At 41.1% G+C, this 20,786-nt stretch overlaps 1 protein-coding gene across 2 annotated transcripts in view; it reads right to left on the bottom strand.

The window, feature by feature from the left end:
* Nucleotides 1-5,962, bottom strand: part of LOC111961687 (sarcoplasmic/endoplasmic reticulum calcium ATPase 2) — a 56,519-nt gene extending 50,557 nt beyond the window's left edge. For both annotated transcript variants that reach the window (XM_023984138.2, XM_023984137.2), the window contains exons 1-4: nt 5,747-5,962; nt 5,334-5,351; nt 5,158-5,240; nt 3,048-3,152 (exon numbers count right to left, since the gene is read on the bottom strand). In XM_023984138.2, coding sequence (XP_023839906.1) covers nt 3,048-3,152; nt 5,158-5,240; nt 5,334-5,351; nt 5,747-5,864 — 324 coding nt within the window. In that variant the 5' untranslated portion in view covers nt 5,865-5,962. The remainder of the gene's footprint in view (nt 1-3,047; nt 3,153-5,157; nt 5,241-5,333; nt 5,352-5,746) is intronic.
* Between the last annotated feature and the right edge of the window lie 14,824 nt (nt 5,963-20,786).

Raw genomic sequence — 20,786 nt, 5'->3', positions numbered from 1 at the left:
CGTTACACCGAGGCCTGTACTCTGGAGCAGGATCGATTTGGAGGTGGAGGGTCCGTCATGGTCTGGGTTGGTGTGTCACAGCATCATCGGACTGAGCTTGTTGTCATTGCAGGCAATCTCAACGCTGTGCATTACAGGGAAGACCTCCTCTTCCCTCATGTGGTACCCTTCCTGCAGGCTCATCCTGACATGACACTCCAGCATGACAATGCCACCAGCCATACTGCTCGGTCTGTGCGTGATTTCCTGCAACGGAGGAATGTCAGTGTTCTGCCATGGCCAGCGAAAAGCCTGGATCTCAATCCCATTGAGCACGTCTGGGACCTGTTGGATCGGAGGGTGAGGGCTAGGGCCATTCCCCCCAGAAATGTCCATGAACTTGCAGGTGCCTTGATGGAAGAGCGGGGTAACATCTCACAGCTGGAACTGGCAAATCTGGTACAGTCCATGAGGAGGAGATGCACTGCAGTACTTAATCCAGATACTGACCCCCCCCCCCCTAATGTTCAGGGACACATTATTCCATTTCTGTTAGTCACATGTCTGTGGAACTTGTTCAGTGTATGTCTCAGTAGCTTAATCTTATGTTCATACAAATATTTACACATGTTAAGTTTGCTGAAAACAAGTGCAGTTGACAGTGAGAGGACGTTTCTATTTTTGCTGAGTTTGATTATATATATATATATATATATATATATATATATATATATATATATATATATATATATATATATATATATATATATATATATATATATATTTTTTTTTACCACCGATCATAGAAACGTGCTGTATTCACACACACTACATGACCAAAAGTATGTGGACACCTGCTCGTCGAACATCTCATTCAAAAATCATGGGCATTAATATGGAAATAGACTCCAACCAAGTTGAAGATCAAGGATGATCAATGGAAACAGGATACACCTGAGCTCAATTTCGAGTCTCATACAGTAGCAACGGGTCTGAATACATATGTAAATAAGGAGTCTTTATTTTAATACATTTGCTAAAATGTCTAAATTAATTTTTGGCTTTGTCATCATGGGATATTGTGTGTTGATTGATGCATACAGTGCATTCAGAAATTATTCAGACCCCTTCCCTTTTCCACATTGTAAATACAAAAAAAATCCTCAGCAATCTACACAAAATACCCCATTATGACAAAGTAAAAACAGTTTAAAATTTTTGCAAATGTATTAAAGGTAAAAAAACAGATGCCTTAATTTCATAAGTATTCAAACCCTTTGCTATTAGAAATTGAGCACAGGTGCATCCTGTTTCCATGGATCCTCCTTGATGTTTCTACAACTTGGAGTCCACCTGTGCTAAATTCAATTGATTGGACATGATTTGAAAGGCACACACCTGTCTATATAAAGGGCCCACAGTTGACAGTGGATGTCAGGGCAAAAACCATGCCATGAGGTCGAAGGAATTGTCCGTAGAGCTCCGAGACAGGATTGTGTCATGGCACAGATCTGGGGAAGGGTACCAAAAAATGTCTGCAGCATTGAAGGTCCCCAAGAACACAGTGGCCTCTATCATTCTTAAATGGAAGAAGTTTGGATCATCCAAGACTCTTCCTAGAGTTGGCCTCCCGGCCAAACTGAGCAATTGGGGGAGAAGGGCCTTGTCAAGTCAAGGAGTTGACCAAGAACCCGATGGTCACTCTGACAAAGTTCCAGAGTTCCTCTGTGGAGATGGTTGTCCTTCTGGAAGGTTCTCCCATCCCTGCAGCACTCCACCAATCAGGCCTTTATGGTAGAGTGACCAGATGGAAGCCACCACAGCCCGCTTGTAGTTTGCCAAAAGGCACCTAAAGGACTCTTAAACCATGAGAAACAAGATGCTCTGGTCCGATGAAACCAAGGTTGAATTCTTTGGCAGGACTGGGAGACTAGTCAGGATCAAGGGAAAGATGAACAGTGAAAAGTACAGAGATCCTTGATTAAAACTTGCTCCAGAGTGCTTAGGACCTCAAACTGGGGTGAAGGTTCACCTTCCAACAACCCTAAGCACACAGCCAAGACAACGCATTAGTGGCTTCGGGACAAGTCTCTGAATATTCCTTGAGTGGCCCAGCCAGAGCCCAGACTTGAACCCGATTTAACATCTCTGGAGACCTGAAAATAGCTGTGCAGCAACTCTACCCATCCAAACTGACAGAGCTAGTGAGGATCTGCAGAGACGAAATGGGAGATACTCCACAAATACAGGTGTGCCAAGCTTGTAGCATCATACCCAAGAAGACTTGATGCTGTAACCGCTGACAATGGTGCTTCAACAAAGTACTGAGTAAATCTGAATACTTATGTAAAATGTACATTTGTTAAAAATAATAATGTTGCCTTGTCATTATGGGGTAGTGTGTAGATTGATGATAAAAAAAAGTAATACATTTTTGAATACGGCTGTAACGTAACAAAATGTGGAAAAATTCAAGGGGTCTGAATACTTTCCAAAGGCACTGTATAGGCCTAGCTATATGCCAAGTGTATATGTTCATTCTCCTGTGCCATAAGGGACTGAGAAGAATAGCCTTTGGTTCCGCTCTAAGCTTGGTTCTATTTTTAACTTTTTTTGTTCATGGCATTTTCTCTCCCTGTGGTTCTGCGGATCGGTTTGGGCAGGCAGGCGTTTAACTTAGCAAGAGGACATCCACAGGGATCCCTTCAAACCATCTTCCTGGGATCTAATCCCTGCCATCAGTGGAATCAGCTCAGTGAGCAATCACAGGCAACTAATGGTTGTCATTAACTGGAGTGACCAAGAAACTCTCATTAAACCAGCCAGAGGAAAAACAGCTTTTCTACAATTTGTACATAATTTCAGCTTCTTCCTCATACACACAATCAATTCCTTCAGTTTATAGTGAGTGATGAAATCAGTTATCTGCAGATATGGCCTGATCCTATCATAAGCTAGGCCTACTACTATTAATTATATTCCTCTTAGGGTGTGACAGTCTATCAAACCAAAAAAATAACTAAGTTGACCATATTAAAAGAAAAAGGTTGTAAAAAAGATCTGCTTACCTGCCAGACACCCACAATGGCATTTGCTATCAGAATCAGCAAAATTACAAAAGGCTCCACGAAGGCTGTGATGGTCTCCTCTCCCTCCTCGAACCAGGCCAGCACCTAAAACAGGAGAAACAGGCAAACAATCAGACAGCAATACATTCATATTATGCCCTGCAGTTGCAGATATCAATGTCTCAGTCATACCAGCTTTAGGGTGTAGCGGAGATGAGGTGAGCCAGAGGCAAGGGTCAAGATAACAGAGCCTGGAGCACTATTGCAAAACCAGAGCAAAGGCAATCGCTTGGTAACAGTAAGTAATTCAATTTGGGTGAAAAGTAGCCGTTGGAGAGTGACAATGCTCGTCAGGGCTGAAAGTGTGATTGTCAGCACAAGCCCATCAAACGCCTAATTGTTATGTCAGCTGCAGAACTTTCAGCTACATCAATCAAATCTAATCTTGAACATGCCATTTCTAATACATGTAGTTCACATTCAAAGCACCACACAACTCTACCCTGTTCAGGCATCCAGTTTCTAGCAAAGCATTTTGTCCTCTCAACAGCGAGTGACTGCTCTTTAAAGTGGTGTTCATTTCCATTAAGTCCTTCTCAGCCACTGAAATAGGATGCATGGGTTTAAACCAGTGGTTTGAATAACCACATTACATAACAGAATATCAGCAATTTCATCTGATGAGGCCCAACTATTTTACCTCAGAAATGACTTGGAGATAGAGGGAACAACGGTAGAAATTACTGAAAATGTTCCTATAAATCTCAAACTAGGCTACACTTTAAAGGGCTGGAGCAGTGGCTTCCAACACAACAGTGCTCATAAAGACCAAGCTTGAACGTGTATGCTATGGAATGACCACTTCTTTGAATGAAGAGGTTAAAAAAACACATCCTCTTATTTTAATGTCTCCGACAGTCAATCATGAACAGGGAGATAGGCTCTGCTCTCAGGCAGTGGAGTACACCACAGAGGCCTCAGCATCATTAACTCAGAGCCCACCTAATTATCCTTGTCAAGCTCTCTGGCGCTAACAGTCAATAATATGACTCATTTGCGCAATGAATAGAGGATTGAAAGCCTCTCACTACCACGTATTAGTAAACGTGTTCAGCATAATGACAGCATCAGTCCCATATCATAAAATCTTATCCAGTGAAGGGGTCTATTGTTGCTCAAAGACTATTTCAGAACAACAGGTTCAGAAGTAATTTGTCTCCTCAATCAGAATCTAGGCCAGAACTAGAAATGTGTCATATACTAGGATTCTCCTCCTCACCCAGTTAGAGGTAGAGCCTATTGCAACAAATGCCAATGAAAATTTGAACATCTTGACAGCTCAAGCACGTTTAGGACTCTTGTGTGTGTGTGAGAGAGACCCGGCCACTGCTGGATGTGATTTACAGGCTAGATTCCTGAACATCACTGTGTGTGACTGTCCCCGCTGCTGGTGATATCTACAGTGATGTGGCATTGAATACAAGCCAACAGGAAGGGAAATGGGGTCACAGAGAGGTGAACTTGGCACTCACCAGGATCACCACTAGTGAGGCCACTTGTGACATAACACAAACATTGTTTATGTCCAGATCAACTGCTTCCCCTGAAGGACTTCAATAGAAGGGATATGATGGGGCCTAAAAGGAGTAAATTAGGCATAATTGGGCAACAGCAGGAAAAGGAGGCTCCAAACAGGTGCAAGAAAATGGCTGATGACCAGTGACTCACTAACAACTAGAAACTCAATCTCCATCAATGATGTTCTCAACATAGCAGACTAGGATGTAATGACATTACAAGTAGGTGCAACAACCAATTATCCCTAAATTATTGGATGAATGCCAGTTTAACGTCACATTTTCACCGGAATAGACAGTCAGATACCATACAAAACCGACATGATGTTGGAGCTATGGGTACAAGGCCTAATGGAGACACAGGGGCTTGCAATTTCTTAAGAAAACCCTCTTCAGTGCCATCTGCCCTAGATGCCATCTGCCCTAGAGGGGATTTGTGTGTTCCGCAACAATTACACTCATACACTTATTCTGGACATATGAAGCATACCATCATCCTCATTTCAATAAATGGAGAGTAATTATATACTTACAAAGGATATGCAGGCTGCAAGAAGAAGAATCCTCACAAGTAGATCTCCAAACTGTTCAGCTACCAGTTCCCATAAAGACTTTCCTAAGAAAAGAAAATAGAGGGTTTGATTGCATCCAAATAATTGGATACCTAGAAAAAGTAAATTAACAAAAAAAAATAGAACGATTTACTTACCCTCCTCAGCAGGCAATTCTGCGATTCATCCAATGGATACCACACCGGAAATAGGACAACAGTGAGAGAGATAGGTTACAACCGAAAATTAAGTTTCTGATTACAAATAAGAGTTTCAAAGGGGAAAATACATCTAAATTGACGTGGACTGGAGGACAAACATAAGACATACTTAACATCGTTTAGAACAGGCTGACCACTTTAAAATGTACAGAATTTTGCTTTAGTTCGTTCACTGAAATTGTTTCAACACACGAGACTGTACATGTTCGTGACGTCAGCAATTCGTTCAAACAAGCCGGTTGCTGAAGAATGCCAGCGGCGTAGCGATAGTTTAGCAGGCTAACTAGCTAACAGGCCGTACACCGTGTGGCCAGGAAAGGGATATCACATTTCAGCAACATGTTACTCACCGTTAGGTCCCCATTTTTCCCGCTGCCTCTTCACCTGGTCTAAACCTAGACCTGTGCTTTCGTTCACGTTGAAATGGCTGTAAACTTCCTCCACCGTCTTTGTGTGAGCGTTCTCCATGGTGAGTATCTGCGCGAGGTGACACACTAGCTCGCTAACGTTAGCTGAAACCTCGACAACCCCACTGATTACTCACTTATTTTGTGTTTTCCCCAAACTCACGCTGCCAAAAATTCATTCGAATATCTTGAAATGTATTTGTTTTCCCAAACACTAAATAACCTAACGTGCAATGAAAATTGTGCCTGTTAGTGCTCACACTTGTTAGGAGACCGATGCCTTCCCCCGTCAAATTCGCCGGTTAGCTACAATGTTCCAGACAACCATGAAATACGGATAATTCATACCACCATCAAAACTATTTCATTTTTTGAAGGAGCAATAACAAAAAAAATGCGTCTCTGTAGTTGGATAGCAAGTGGTTACGCGGTAGGTCTGACAAGTACAGCCTTCGTGGATGTCCGCTGTCTATTTGTTCTTGTGTGCTGCTGCGGATTCATTGCTATCCCCATCAGCACCAATCGCATTTGTTCACTACCCTTTCGCATGCTCTGAATGCTGTGCTCGGTGTCCGCATGTGGAATGCGCTTATTGGTTGGAGAGACTCCGGAAATCCATTTTTCTTCCCGATCTTTCGGCCCTCACTAGTTACCACAGCGTATTTTAAAAATGTATCTGAAAAAAAAATCGTATTTGAACCCTAACCACCCTGCTAACATTATGCCTAACCTTAAATTAAGACACGTTTTGTGATAGCCAATTTCGACCTTGTGGTTGTAGTAACGTCTGACAAACCTATCTTCTTCGGTGGGGTTTATCAGCGGTTGGCATCCAATGTTATTGTGTCTTACCACCACCTACTGTACTGGGGTGTGGGCCAGAGACCAAGAGAAAGTAAATCCTACCTGCCAGCCCCGTTGCTCTTAAAAAAAGATTACATTTGAGACTATATCTAATGACGTTCTACTCAATATACTCTATAAACTACTTTTCTGTATCCCCTTCTCCCTCATACTGGATCTCAGTCTCTCTCGTTCCCTCTGATACTTTAAATAAATGCCTGCCCTTAGTATCTCTACTTCACTGCTCCTGCCATCTCTGCACCATCGCTGTCCATATCAGTCTTTTTCCTCTGCCTTGCTCATTGAAACTACAACATCCCCACTACTAAGTGCTTGTTTAGCGGGTACATCAACTACCTAGTTCCCCTCCACCCCCACATGGGCTGGGACCACAGGAGGTTGGTGGTACCTTAATTGAGGAGGACAGGCTCGTGGTAAATCCTCCATTTGCTCCGTTCCAGCCATTATTATGAGCAGTCTTCACCTCAGGAGCCTCCACTGGCTGGGAACAAAGTAAATCTTATCTGTATACCCATCTGTTTAATCCTGCCATGGGTTTGTAGTACATCATAAAGTAGGTCTTGTCTGCTACGTGAGCTAAAGGACTGCAGACTCATCAACACTGCACTTGAATCAGAGCAAATAACTACTCTGTCTGGCTTGACTTACTCCACACACTGCAAGGCCAACAGTATGGCCATCAGCTCTGCCATATATACAACCAGATGATCTGAAATACATTTCCTGACTGCCACCCCACATTCCTGCACTTCAAATGCTGACCCAGTACGTTCTGTTCTTGGATCTTTTGAATGATCTGTGTAAATGGCCACCAAATCCTGATACACAGTATGCATATATCTATTAAACAAATAAGATGGATTAACACTAATCCTATCTTTCTGTAGTCTCTCCAACACTTCTAGATCAACTACTGGAGGTGGGAGTAGCCATGGTGGATTTACAGGAATAGGTACCGTTGGACTAAACTCTCTTGCATACAGTCCCACCTCCCTCGCCTGGGTATTACCCACCCAAAGCTCGTGTTCTGTGCTCGCTCATGTTTTCCATCATGCCTGTAAAATCCCTTTTGCAGAATGAAACACCCCATGTCCCTGTAGGTTGACCCAATAATGAATTGCTGCTGTCTCCTAATCTGCAATGGCAAATCCCCCATCTCCGCCTGTAGTGCAGCCACTGGGGAGGTCCGAAACACCCCACTACATATTCTGAGTCCTTGCCCCTGCATAACATCTAGCCTTTCCAATAAGGTTTGGGCTGCCGAACCATACGCTATGCTACCATAGTCTATTACAGATCGGATCGATGCAACATACATGGTCCTCAAAAAGGAACGCTCACCCCCCCCCACTCCTTCCCTGTCAGACAGCGCATCACATTTAGCACCGTCTTACACTTACCTTACCTCGAACCTCTTCCCATTTCAACCCTGTCATACTCATATCTCCCAGCCGCTTTCACTATAAGCTGAATCCTCTGTTTTTCTATTTTAGCAGTAAATGTCACCTGCTATGAATGTCACCAGCTTTCTCTTATCTATGTATACCATATCGCCCCCACCTGCCCCCTAATCCCCAGTCTAGATGGTCCTACCCATCTCTCCCTTGAAGCTGTATCTCCCTAGACCACCCTCACTGCCTCAGCATGACACCCATCTCTCCACTCTCACTTGCTGCACCTCCACTGCCTGCTACATTGCCTCACACCCACCATATGCCACATGAGCACCCACACAGCTGCAGCACTTTGGTTGTACACCATCCCCACACTTGCCATACTCATGTTCCCCCCCACACCTGGCACACCTCTTTTTCTCTTTACAGGCTGTTGCCTAATGCCCAAACCTCTGGCAGTTCTAACATCTTAAAGGCTTCGGTATATGAGCCCTCACATAATTAGGCAACAAGGCCAGAAGGGTTGTGGTATATGGCTAATATACCCAGGCTAAGGGCTGTTCTTAGTCACGACGCAACACGGAATGTCTGGACACAGCCCTTAGCCATGGTATATTGGCCATATATCACAAATCCCAGAGGTGCCTTATTGCTATTATAAACTGCTTACCAATGTAATTAGAGCAGTTAAAAGAAAGGTGTTGTTGTACCCGTGGTATACAGTCTGATATACAACGGCTGTCAGCCAATCAACAATCAGGGCTCAAACCACCCAGTTTATAATAACACATATATCCTATGGTTACTTTATTTGGCAGTACCCGGTCCTTGAAGTGTAACAGAATAGAGAGCCTATCTACCCTAACTCCATCCCTTGTTGCTTGCCATCTTTGAATATTTACTAGAACGCCTCGTCTCAAGTTGTCACTTGCTAACACTCACAGGCACTCCTGTTATCACCCCTTTAATCCACTGCTTCCCTGCTTGATCACCTCTGCTGCTCGACACCACCCTATTTGCTTCACTCAGAGCTTTTTCCCTCTGCGCCATGTCCTTACAGAACACCAACAAGCTGCCATCTCTTAACACTTTAGCGTTGACAACTGTTGACAACTTCCCCAATCAACTATTTTATTACAGCCGTCAACCTAACCCCCCAACTTTCCCTTCCTCCCTAAACTTCAGAATCACTTTATACTCCCCTCGCGACCTATCTTGCCCTTCCTCGGCACTCTACCTCCGAACTGCCGTTGGTGTTAGCAACTATGTTGCTCTGCTCAAACTTCCTTTTCTTCTTCATATCTGCCTCCATTGACCTCTCCCACCCCTTCAAACCACCACTCCCTTTCTCTCCAGTTTTCTTTGTATTTTTATATTTTCTACTCCCACCTCTATTTGTACCACTATGCTCCATACTTGCTTCATTTTCTTCTCCGTCACTATCTCCTACCATCTCTGACCCAGTCACAGCACAGCCGTGCCGAGTAAAGTTTGACTGTTTGTTTATCAACCCACGCTACGTCTCTACTGTTCCCAGCTCACTTTCCTCAAATAACTATGCCGCGTTCACGTGCTAGTCGGAACTAGGAAACATGGAAATGTGCGACTTGTGCTAACTGGTTGGTTATTAAGTCGGACATTTTCGAGTCTCCTAGTTCCGACTAGCACATTAATGCAGCGTTACATATATTTTTTTATTATTACAGCCCATTAATATAATTTATCTGGTAATATTTTGAGCATTTTTGTTATAATATTTATATAAAACCAGCTAGTGTAAAAAACCTGCTAGATTAACTGTAAAATAATCTTGGCATATCACTTGAGGGTCAAAACATACAAACATTAGCTAGGATTCCATCCAATTGGCCACATATTTTCATGCAAATATTCAAAATTCGCATTAAAAACAATAACGCCTTTAAACCGCCAGAGATGTGTTTCCATAAAATTGGCATGTTGCAGATATAGCCCCACAGTGGAGGCATCATAATACCCTCCCAAAACCTAGCAGTCAAACAGGGAAATGGTTCTAATCGTTTTTTCGCCATTCATTTTCTCATTGGGGATTTCTGCAACACTTAAAATAAGGGCTATGTTTCGTGTAGGCTTACCCGGGCGGGATGTTTTGATAATCATGTAAATCTCTCTAGGACAAGGCGACTTCTATCAATATATTCGGCTCTATTTACTCTCAGATTAGAGAACGCTAATTAGTATCAAAGTAGACATCATGCAAGATTGCAAATCCCTGCATGCTCATGCACGTCATTTAGAGAGAGATTTACACGGTTATCAAAAAGTCCCCCGTCCCCCCTTAATCATATCACAATCAACTTTTACCAGTTGAATGTAGATACAAATATATTTTTTGCCCGAAATATTGTATTAAAATTAGCAAATGAGTTAATAACTAATGAATTATGTGCATATTTGCATATCCTGTAAAAACATTTTTTTGGGACACTTATGCCTTAATCACAAATCAGCCTAATACTTTGGTTTAATTTTGTTAAAGGCCAATTATGCCACTTTTTAACCTTATGTTCATTATCTCCAGCACCAGTCCAGTGTCTAAATATCTGAAAATTGTGAGTTTATATGATCTGTGGTTAAAAAGATAAAAAGAAAGGTCATAAAAAAGCTTGTCTGTAACATCACAGGGTAGGATTAAATGTAAAAAAGGTGATTTTCAAAACCTGCAATGTCCCTCTAAACAGAGAGAGGGTATTTTCTTGCGCCCCACAATACCGCAAATCTCATAGTGTTTCAAATTCACTGTTTTTAAAATGTTTTAACCTTTGGTGATGTCATCGGGTATAACTTTGAAAATGTTATATAATTTTTTACAAAACGTCGAAAAATGTGCAGTTTTCACATGTAGACACTGGTTTAGTACTGGAAATATAATTATGAGGTTGAAAAGTGGCAGAGTTGCTCTTTAAGACACACTTAAGAGCAGATTGGGGATAAATTATTTTTTCATCTTTCTATTTGTAAAATACTAAAGACATGTACATAAAATGCCTTTTTGCCACCTTTTTCTAAAGAAAATGGACAACATAGAATAAAACATGGATAACATATCAACAAGTCTCAAGAATATATCTAAGCATAACCACACAAAATTTGATGAATGTATATGCTTTTGGAGCTGAGTAAAATTAGTTGTCATGTGGGAAGAGTCTTATTTTCGGGAAATGGCTGGCAGTTAAAGACAAGTAGCCTACACTGAATTCAGACTAGCAAACGCCAAATTACCTATTTAGACCCAATCTCCATCTTTTCAAAGTAAGTTACTACATATAGTACATTTTGTTACATTCTCTATGAAATTGTCTTTTAAAATATGTGTAATTCAATGTAGTGAGCTTTGAAATTATGGTTGTATGTCCATTTTAAAGTGGTTAAAATCATAAAATGTTGCTGGCGGTAGTATGATAAACTAAAGAAAATATACATTTTCATCAAGATTTTGACATCTTTAGGTTTACTTTTGAAAGTACTAATATTAATGGACCAAAATAGCAACAAATCTCAAAATTGATAGGCAGATGCAAACATATCATTTCAGCCTGTGATGCCTTGCCTTAACATACAACTGACAGCTAATATTAATCCCAACACAAGTCTGCAAAAGTCAGTAAAAATAAATAGTACTAGAATTACATTCACTCATCCGGTTTGATAAAAGCCCAGTTAAAATCCATGTTGTCTATGTTTTTTCCCTCATTGATTGCAATGGAGAGCAGACCTGGGTTGTGAGGTATGATTCAGAGAGGTCCATTATCTATTGGTTTGCACAGGATGGTTGCATTGGTGGACTGTGATCACCAACATGTCATAGATGGACTGATGGGTTTCTGGAGGTCAATGGCGTCTTCAGTGTTTTCATACAATCTTGGTCCAGATCATTTAGTCTCATTTGTGAGAATCCCACTAAAAACCCTTTGACTCTGCTCATGTGAGTCATTGACCTGTCACTTCCCCCTCACTCACAGTAGTTGTTCTGTCAATCCAGGGAGAGGATATGAGAGGCTGCCTCCTCCACTCAAGGCCACATCAGATGTTTCTATAGCTCCTCAGCATCCCCAGTGTGAGACACTATGTGCTGCCTGGCTCCAACATGTTCAATCAGGCCACCACTAATAAATGGCTTGCATGAAACCCCTACTCCACTGGAAGATGATAGTCAGTGAGTGGAGAACATGCTGTAACAGCTATCTTGCACAAAGTAACTCACATTCAACACAAAGTAAGAAATGGATAATATTTTTGGTTAGTATAGTGCATGTGTATTGGCAGTGTGTGTGCCTGTATGTGGTTATTTTGGTATTTTATTAGGATCCCCATTAGCTGTTGCAAAAGCAGCAGCTACTCTTCCTGGGGTTCACACAAAACATGAAACGTGACATAATACAAAACATTAATAGACAAGAACAGCTCAAGGACAGAACTACATAAAAAATGTTTTAAAGGCACACGTAGCCTACATATCAATACATACACCCAAACTATCTAGGTCAAATAGGGGAGAGACGTTGTGCCGTGAGGTGTTGCTTTATCTGTTTGTTGAAACCAGATTTATTATTTATTTCAGCAATGTGAGATGGAACAGAGTTCAATGTAATAATGGCTCTATATAATACTGTATGCTTTCTTGAATTTGTTCTGGATTTGGGAACTGTGAAAAGACCCCTGGTGGCATGTCTGGTGTGGTAAGTGTGTGTGTCAGAACTGTGTGTAAGTTGACTATGAAAACAATTGGGGATTTTCAACACATTAATGTTTCTTATAAAAAGAAGTGATGCAGTCAGTCTCCCCTCAACTCTTAGCCAAGAGAGACTGGCATGCATAGTATTGATATCAGCCTTCTAATTACAATGAAGAGCAAGATGTGCTGCTCCGTTCTGGGCCAGCTGCAGCTTAACTAGGTCTTTCGTTGCAACACTCGACCACATGACTGGACAATAATCAAAATAAGACAAAACTAGAGCCTGCAGAACTTGCTTTGTGGAGTGTGATGTCAAAAAAGCAGATCATCTCTTTATTATGGACAGACCTCTCCCAATCTTTACAACCATTGAATCTATATGTTTTGACCATGACAGTTTACAATCTAAGGTAACGCCATGTAATTTAGTCTCCTCAACTTGTTCAACAGCCACACCATTCATTACCAGATTCAGCTGAGGTCTAGAACTTAGGGAATGATTTGTACCAAATACAATGCTCTTAGTTTTAGAGATGTTCAGGACCTGTTTATTACTGGCCACCCATTCCAAAATAGACTGCAACTCCTTGTTAAGGGTTTCAGTGACTTCATTAGCTGTGGTTCCTGATGCGGAAAGGGTTGAATCATCAGCATACATGGTCCCACATGCTTTGTGTTTAATGCCAGTGGCAGATCATTGGTAAAAATAGAAAAGAGTAGAGGGCATAGAGAGCTGCCCTGCGGTATACCACACTTTACATGTTTGACATTAGAGAAGCTTCCATTAAAGAAAACCCTTTGAGTTCCGTTAGATAGCTCTGAAACCACAATATGTCAGAGGTTGAAAAGCCACAACACATGTTTTTTCAACAGCAGGTTATGGTCAATAATATCAAAGGCTGCACTGAAATCTAACACTACAGCTCCCACAATCTTCTTATTATCAATTTCTTTCAACCAATTATCAGTCATTTGTGTCAGTGCAGTACATGTTGAGTGCCCTTCTCTATAAGAATGCTGAAAGTCTGTTGTTTATTTGTTTACAGAGATATAGCATTGTATTTGGTCAAACACTATTTTTTCCCAACAGTATGCTAAGAGCTGGCAGCAAGGGTATAGGTCTGCTGTTAGAACCAGTAAAGGCCACTCTTGGGTAGTGGAATTACTTTGGCTTCTGTCCAGGCCTGAGGATAAAGACTTTCCTCTAGGCTCAGATTAAAGATATGACAGATAGTAGTCTATAGAGTCAGCTACCATCCTCAGTAGCTTTCCATCTAAGTTGTCAATGCCAGGAGGTTTGTCATTATTGATCGATAACAATAATTTTCCCACCTCTCCCACACTAACTTTACAAAATTCAAACTTGCAATGCTTTTCTTTCATTATTAGTTTTTTATGCATGAATGTGGTGGCTCACTGTTCGTTGTTGGCATTTCCTGCCTAAGTTTGCCCACTTTGCCAATAAAGTAATCATTTGTCACGCTCGTCGTCCTCCGCTGTCTGAGGAGGAGTAGTTGGAAGGATCGGAGGACCAAAATGCAGCGTGGTATATGTTCATCATGAATTTAATAAACAGAGAACACTGAACAAACTATACAAAACAATAAACGAACAAGAAGCTATATAAGAAATGTGCTGACACAAGCAACTAACATAGACAATCACCCACAACCCACAATGACAAAACAGGCTACCTAAATATGGTTCCCAATCAGAGACAATGACTAACACCTGCCTCTGATTGAGAACCATATCAGGCCAAACACAGAAACAGACAAACCAGACATACAACATAGAATGCCCACTCAGATCACACCCTGACCAAACAAAACATAGAAACATACAAAGCAAACTATGGTCAGGGCGTGACATCATTAAAATAATTGGCAACATCAAATGGTTTTGTGATGAATAAGCCATCTGATTTGATGTAAGATGGAGTTGAATGTGTCTTTCTGCCCATAATTTAATTTAAAGTACTTCAAAGTTTTTTCCATCATTCTTTATGTTATTGATCTTGGCTTCATAATACAGTTTCTTCTCCTTTTTGTTGAGTTTATTCACATCATTTCTCAATTTGCAGTAAGTCAGGTATGCAGCCAGACTTATTACCCACTCCTTTTGCCCCATCTCTTTTAACCATACAATTTTTTAATTCCTCATCAATCCATGGAGCCTTAACAGTTCTAACAGTCAGTTTCTTAACAGGTGGATGTTTATCAATAATTATTAATCACATCAGACCAACAAATATTGTTAACATCATCCACATAAGAGTCACAGCAAAATATTTAGTTAAATCTCTTTAACAGTATTTTAGGCCCAGCTTTTGGAACTTTGGCATTCCTGGATATAGCCACTATATTGTGATCACTGCATCCAATGGGTACCGATACAGCTTTAGGTGCCTAGAAGCCTCACTGTCATCACTATCTGTATGCAGAGGATTCCCCCAGATACTGGTATTATTAGGTCTGTGAGAGATGAGCCATGCTCTGATAGATATGGATGTGGATTCAACACAGGTCACCCCATTACCCAATAGGCTATCTATGGCTATATCAGGGTCTATTAGCATGTGCTGTGGCAGCTAAAAATAATACAATAAATGTTGTTGCAGAGTTCTATAAAGTTCTACTTTATTATTTTTAGGCCTATGTGAGTGTATGATTCACATTTCCTGATATCATACCAACCTGTGTCATTGACACAAGGGTGCAGATTCCTGGACACAGGTTAAGCTTAAGGGTGGCAGGTAGCCTAGTGGTTAGAGCATTGGGCCTGTAACTGAAAGGTTCTTGGATCAAATCCCTGAGCTGACAAGGTAAAGTCTGTCATTCTGCCCCTGAACAAGGCAGTTAACCCACATTTCCCCTGTAGGCTGTCATTGTAAATAAGAATTTGTTCTTAACCGACTTGCCTAGTTAAATGAATAAAAATGTCCTGGAATAAAATGCAGAATTGAACATGCTTTTTGGTCCAGGAAACTGCCCCAAGACGTCGAGTCTGTATAAAATCTTGTGAATGTGAATATCACCTTTGAAAAATGGTCCTGGGTTGTGAGTTATACAGGGAGGTGGATTATAGCAGGAGATGGTTTCTGTCTCTTACAGCTGGCCTGTTGTCTGCCTGAGATTGTGGTTATTTATAGATACTGTGATTAGTGTGTCCTGTCATACATCAACCCAATGATGAAAATAGATAGAGTTTCGTGTAGAACTCTGATGGAAACAATAAAACAAGGGTCTGCAACTTTTCTGCCACGCCAGATAAGATGTAGGAGGGCTGACGTTGTTCAGCTGATGTGGGGTTGTTATGGAGATCTGCTCATCAACTAGTCCCAGAGCTTTTTAAGTGGGCAGTAGATGTTTAATGCACATTACTCCCATACAATGTAAAGGTTCAAGTAAAAGCTTAAGGTAAATGGTGTCTTATTGATGTTCAGATGGACTGAAATCCATCATGAACAGTGGGTCCCCAGTATTACCGTTGAGAGACATAGAGATACAGACAGGCTGACTGTTGCAGACTTAACATCACGGTAAAATATCCTGTCATGTCCATTATCTCAGATTTGAAACAAACAATTGCAATATATTATCCCCCCAGGCTCCCACCACCAACACACACACCGTTTCCTACTTATTTTACCAAATGGTTTTACTTGTGTGGAAAGGGAATGTGGTTGCTTGTGTTCTTTTCCCATATTAAGTCTGTTTGACAACTTCCTCTGGGCAGTTTGCCAGATGATCACCTTATAAGGTGCTGTGAAAAATTGGGAGAAATAATCTGGTTTGACATAGAAATAGGGAAAATTCACTCTATTGATTAAGTATGATAATGCTGATTGATGTGTCATTCATGGCGTCTCTACATGTAGTAGATTTGTGACCAGTATTCCACCATTAGACATAGGAGATGGTTGGGGGGGAATTGGGGGAAATGGTAAAAAAAAAAAAATTGTTATTATAACACACTGTCATGACAGGATTTAATCAAAAAGGTTATTTGCTATTATTCAGTGTCTTTGCTTACAAATTACGGATGTGTCTTATTGTGAGATCTGGTCAGAGCTGTGAGGTGAGTATACTTCGCATTATAACATTAATCGAAAACCTTTCTGTGATTGTATTTGACCGAGGGTAGAAATGTACATGTGCGGCTGCAAGTTTGATGGAATTGAGCCCTCAACTCTGACCCTTGCTTTTCATGGGCATACAGCATATCTGTGATGGTCTACTGCACTCTAGTGGGCACAGATAGTGCATGAAAATAGGGAATAATAGGCATCCAAAAAGTGTGTATTTTCAAAAAACATTTAAGGAGCTTATGTTTAGACTGATCATTTGTTTGGCCACAAATGTTGAGGTGATCATACCGGTAGAAAAGTCTTAAAGGTAAGAATAAAAAATAAAAAATCTTTGTCATTAACATTTTACATCCCTTCTACAGAGATAGGAGAAACAATTAAAACAACAAGTATTCACAGTTCAAACAGCCTTGGCTCAGCCTTGAATGTATAAAAGTATGGATAGATCTTCCCAATAAATAGGTAAAGGCTCAGTATTCTAGGTTTTAACGTATGGAGGTGCTGTTGGTGTGGAAGATCATAGAAAGATACCTTGTCTTTGTCCAAGTCCAGACAAACCCTGATCCTCTCAGGTTTCTGCTTTATTCATGCCCCCCTTGGGAATTCTGACCATCCAACTCATCTCTTCTTACAGACAGAAACCGCAAAGCCTGTCAAAAAATACAGTGAGGAAAGGGAGCAGTGAGGCCAGAGGGGAGTTAAATGACTGCTCCCCCCCTCCCCACCCCAGCTCTGACTACTGGAAAAATGTGCTTTCTATGCCTGTGATATGTGGTTGTCCCACCTAGCTATCTTAAGATGAATGTAACTGAATGAACTGTAAGTAGCTCTGGATAAGAGCGTCTAAAAATTACTAACATGTAACTGTGGGTTGTCTTAGTGCAGCAAGACTCCCCCCCAAGTGAGGCCAGTTTGGATTTGGTTTCACTGCAATCAAATCACATCCTAAGCTAAATGTAATTTTAATAAAAACGTGTCTGTTTCTGGTCTGCTTAAGTTAATGTCCTGCATTAGCTAGCTTGCTAAATCGTCCCTTTCCTAAGCCATGGATGGAGAAGTGGATTTGGACTTGTGGTTTTGACTTAATTCTCTGTACAGGCCAAACAATTATGATGGCTATTCTGATCTAACCATAAATTAATATGTTGTGCTACTGGCCTGAGACGAATGAAGTTCAATGTAGCCTAGAAGGCTCATGTTAACTAGCCAGCTAACTTAGCTGGTTCATTGTTGCCCATGCATGTAAATTAGGCAAGCAAGCGTTTTAGCTAGGTAGCCTATGACAACAAAAACGAAAAGCATACTGTATGACAGAGCCATAGACTGTTTTTTAAACATGAAAGAGAGGAGGATGGCATTGGCGTTCAACTAGTCTACAAGTAAGGGTCAGGCAAAAATGTTGTACACACACACACACACACACACACACACACACACAACACACACACACACACACACACACACACACACACACACACACACACACACACACACACACACACACACAACACACACACACCACACCACCCACACACACACACACACACACACACACACACACACACACACAGAGAGAGCGGCAGCATGTAGCCTAGTGGTTAGAAGCGTTTGTGCCTGTAACCGAAAGGTTGCTAGATCGAATCCCTGAGCTGACAAGTTAAAAATCTGTCATTGTAAATAAGAATGTGTTCTTAACTGACTTGCTTAGTTAAATAAATCAGTATCTTGGAGAGACATTTGATATTTAGCAACATTGATTGGACTAAATTGTTTTTGGTATCTTTAAGTTTGTTTTCAGTGTATTAAACTAAGCATATACTGTATAGCCTTGTTGATTTGATGATATGTAGATGTTTAAGTTGAAATGGTGCTGGAATAGCAGAGGCAGTGCTACTGTTGTCTTTGTGCTGACTCTGGTTCTAAATCAGAAGTTGTTTAGTAAACTGCTTCCAAAACCTCACCTGTTTCGTTTTGGTTGTTGTCTGTGACTTTGTTAGTTCCTTCTGTTTGAGCAACATTTTTGTTCTTCTTGCTGGGGAACGTAACAAAACGATGGCTCATCCGGGATATTGTTTCCCATGAGTATGGTAGTCGCTCTAGTCCCCTACTCTGAAGCTATACTGTGCCCAGATATTTGAGTGTTCAAAATACACTTTTGTTGCAGTTTGTCACTGACATCAACCTTGAAGGGTTATAAGTGTCGCGTCTTTGGCTATGCCGGATTAAGTGATATGACATGCTATTCTATAAAATCATTTCTCTGTAATTAATATTAAGCTAATCATGTAAATGTAATTAACCAGAAAGTCGGGGCACCTCGGAATAATGTTTATAGAGCTGTTATCTTCCGAATAAACTCTTAAAGACCTGGTAATCTTTTACATCAATAGCAGTCAATATTTAATCGTCACCTTGTTTCAGTCTCATCTGAAAGTGGTAAATTCTTGGTTATCTTCACGAACCGTGGCTAACAAGTTGAATCAGCAATACAACATTTGGTTTAATTATTTATTTACTAAATACCTAAATAATCACACAGAATGGATAATCCGTCCCTGGGGGACGGAGCCGGTGTGACGGCTGGTTACACAAAGAGAGGGGGTTGGGCTTGAATGAAAGCTCGGGAGGACTGAAGAACAAAGGGAGAAGCTATGCTATCGTAAATACAGAATCTTATGCATTCTAAATAACCGCCCATTTGGAAAAGGAAAATCCAATAAATATTTACGCTGAGCTGCGCTTCAATAGGTTGGTTGTAGACGGAAGGCCGTGTTGCCCAACAGAGATCTTCCTTGTCCTTTGAAGAGTGTCTCTGGTGGTAAACTGGATACGTTGTAGTATCGTCGTTGTGTGGTAGACTGGATACGTCGTCTGTCCTTTCCTAGCCCACGTCGTCTGTCCTTTCCTAGCCCACGTTTACAGCGGCCGCTGCTAACTCAACGGCTAGGAGGTATCACTTCTGAAGTGAATAAGAGTTCAAAGTTCATACCAAGTTGCCATACTTTTAGCTCATGCTATATTCTGGCTGGTATATTCGAAATTCATCCTTTCGGCGTGCTGATCGTCATCTTCCCGTTGAAATTTGATGCTAATTTCGTTAGGTTATTATCTGAGCCCTTTCAACGTGGAGACCGTCGTCCTCTCGTCCTCGGAACACAAACTTACATTTTCATCAAGGGCTTTATATAGGAGGGGAGAGAAGGGTGTGTTTCATAGTTTATAACCAATGTCTGTTCACATGGGCAGGGCCACTGAGTTGAGCATTATTCACTCATGAAACCCCAATTCTCTAATTTGGAAGCTAAAATTAAATTTCATCTTTTCACAAATAGTTTCATATTTAAACATTTAAATTGCACAACAATTCCATGTGAATCTGATAACTAGAATGTGTAGACTTTCCAAGATACAATTTATGTCATCCTATCATTAGTAAGAATGTATCAGACGCCAACTGATCTGGCATCATATTCATTAAGTGCCAACGCATATTTTCAACTGGTTGGATTACCGAAATATGGTTCCTTTCCCCCCACCTTTTGATGTTCCCAGACTCTATATGTTTAACAAAGGCTTTTCAAGAGTCCTTCTGTAGAGTCAAGAGAGAGGAAAGGGGGAAAGGTATTTATGGGGGGGTCATAAACCTCACCTACAGGCCAACGTCATGACAAAGATTGGTGGAATCATTTTGAAAGTCACATAAACACATGCTAATAAAACATTTAAAAAAGGCCATGGATTTTAGTTGGGAGCGTTTGTGGAAAACCCTGCACGGGAGCTGCTAGATAAATGTACAAAGCCGAATCTGCTAATTTCAAAGCATTATGATATCAAGGTGGCATCTAGCGACCCAAAAGCAGTAGTCAGAGTTGATTGGTACTGCTTTGGTCGAGGAGGAAATATTTCCGGAGAGGGAGGTTG

The sequence above is a fragment of the Salvelinus sp. IW2-2015 genome, linkage group LG4q.1:29, assembly GCF_002910315.2.
Source record: "Salvelinus sp. IW2-2015 linkage group LG4q.1:29, ASM291031v2, whole genome shotgun sequence".
NCBI lineage: Eukaryota > Metazoa > Chordata > Actinopteri > Salmoniformes > Salmonidae > Salvelinus > Salvelinus sp. IW2-2015.
Note: the sequence above shows the minus strand (reverse complement) of the source record. Positions and strands in the feature narration are given on the sequence as shown.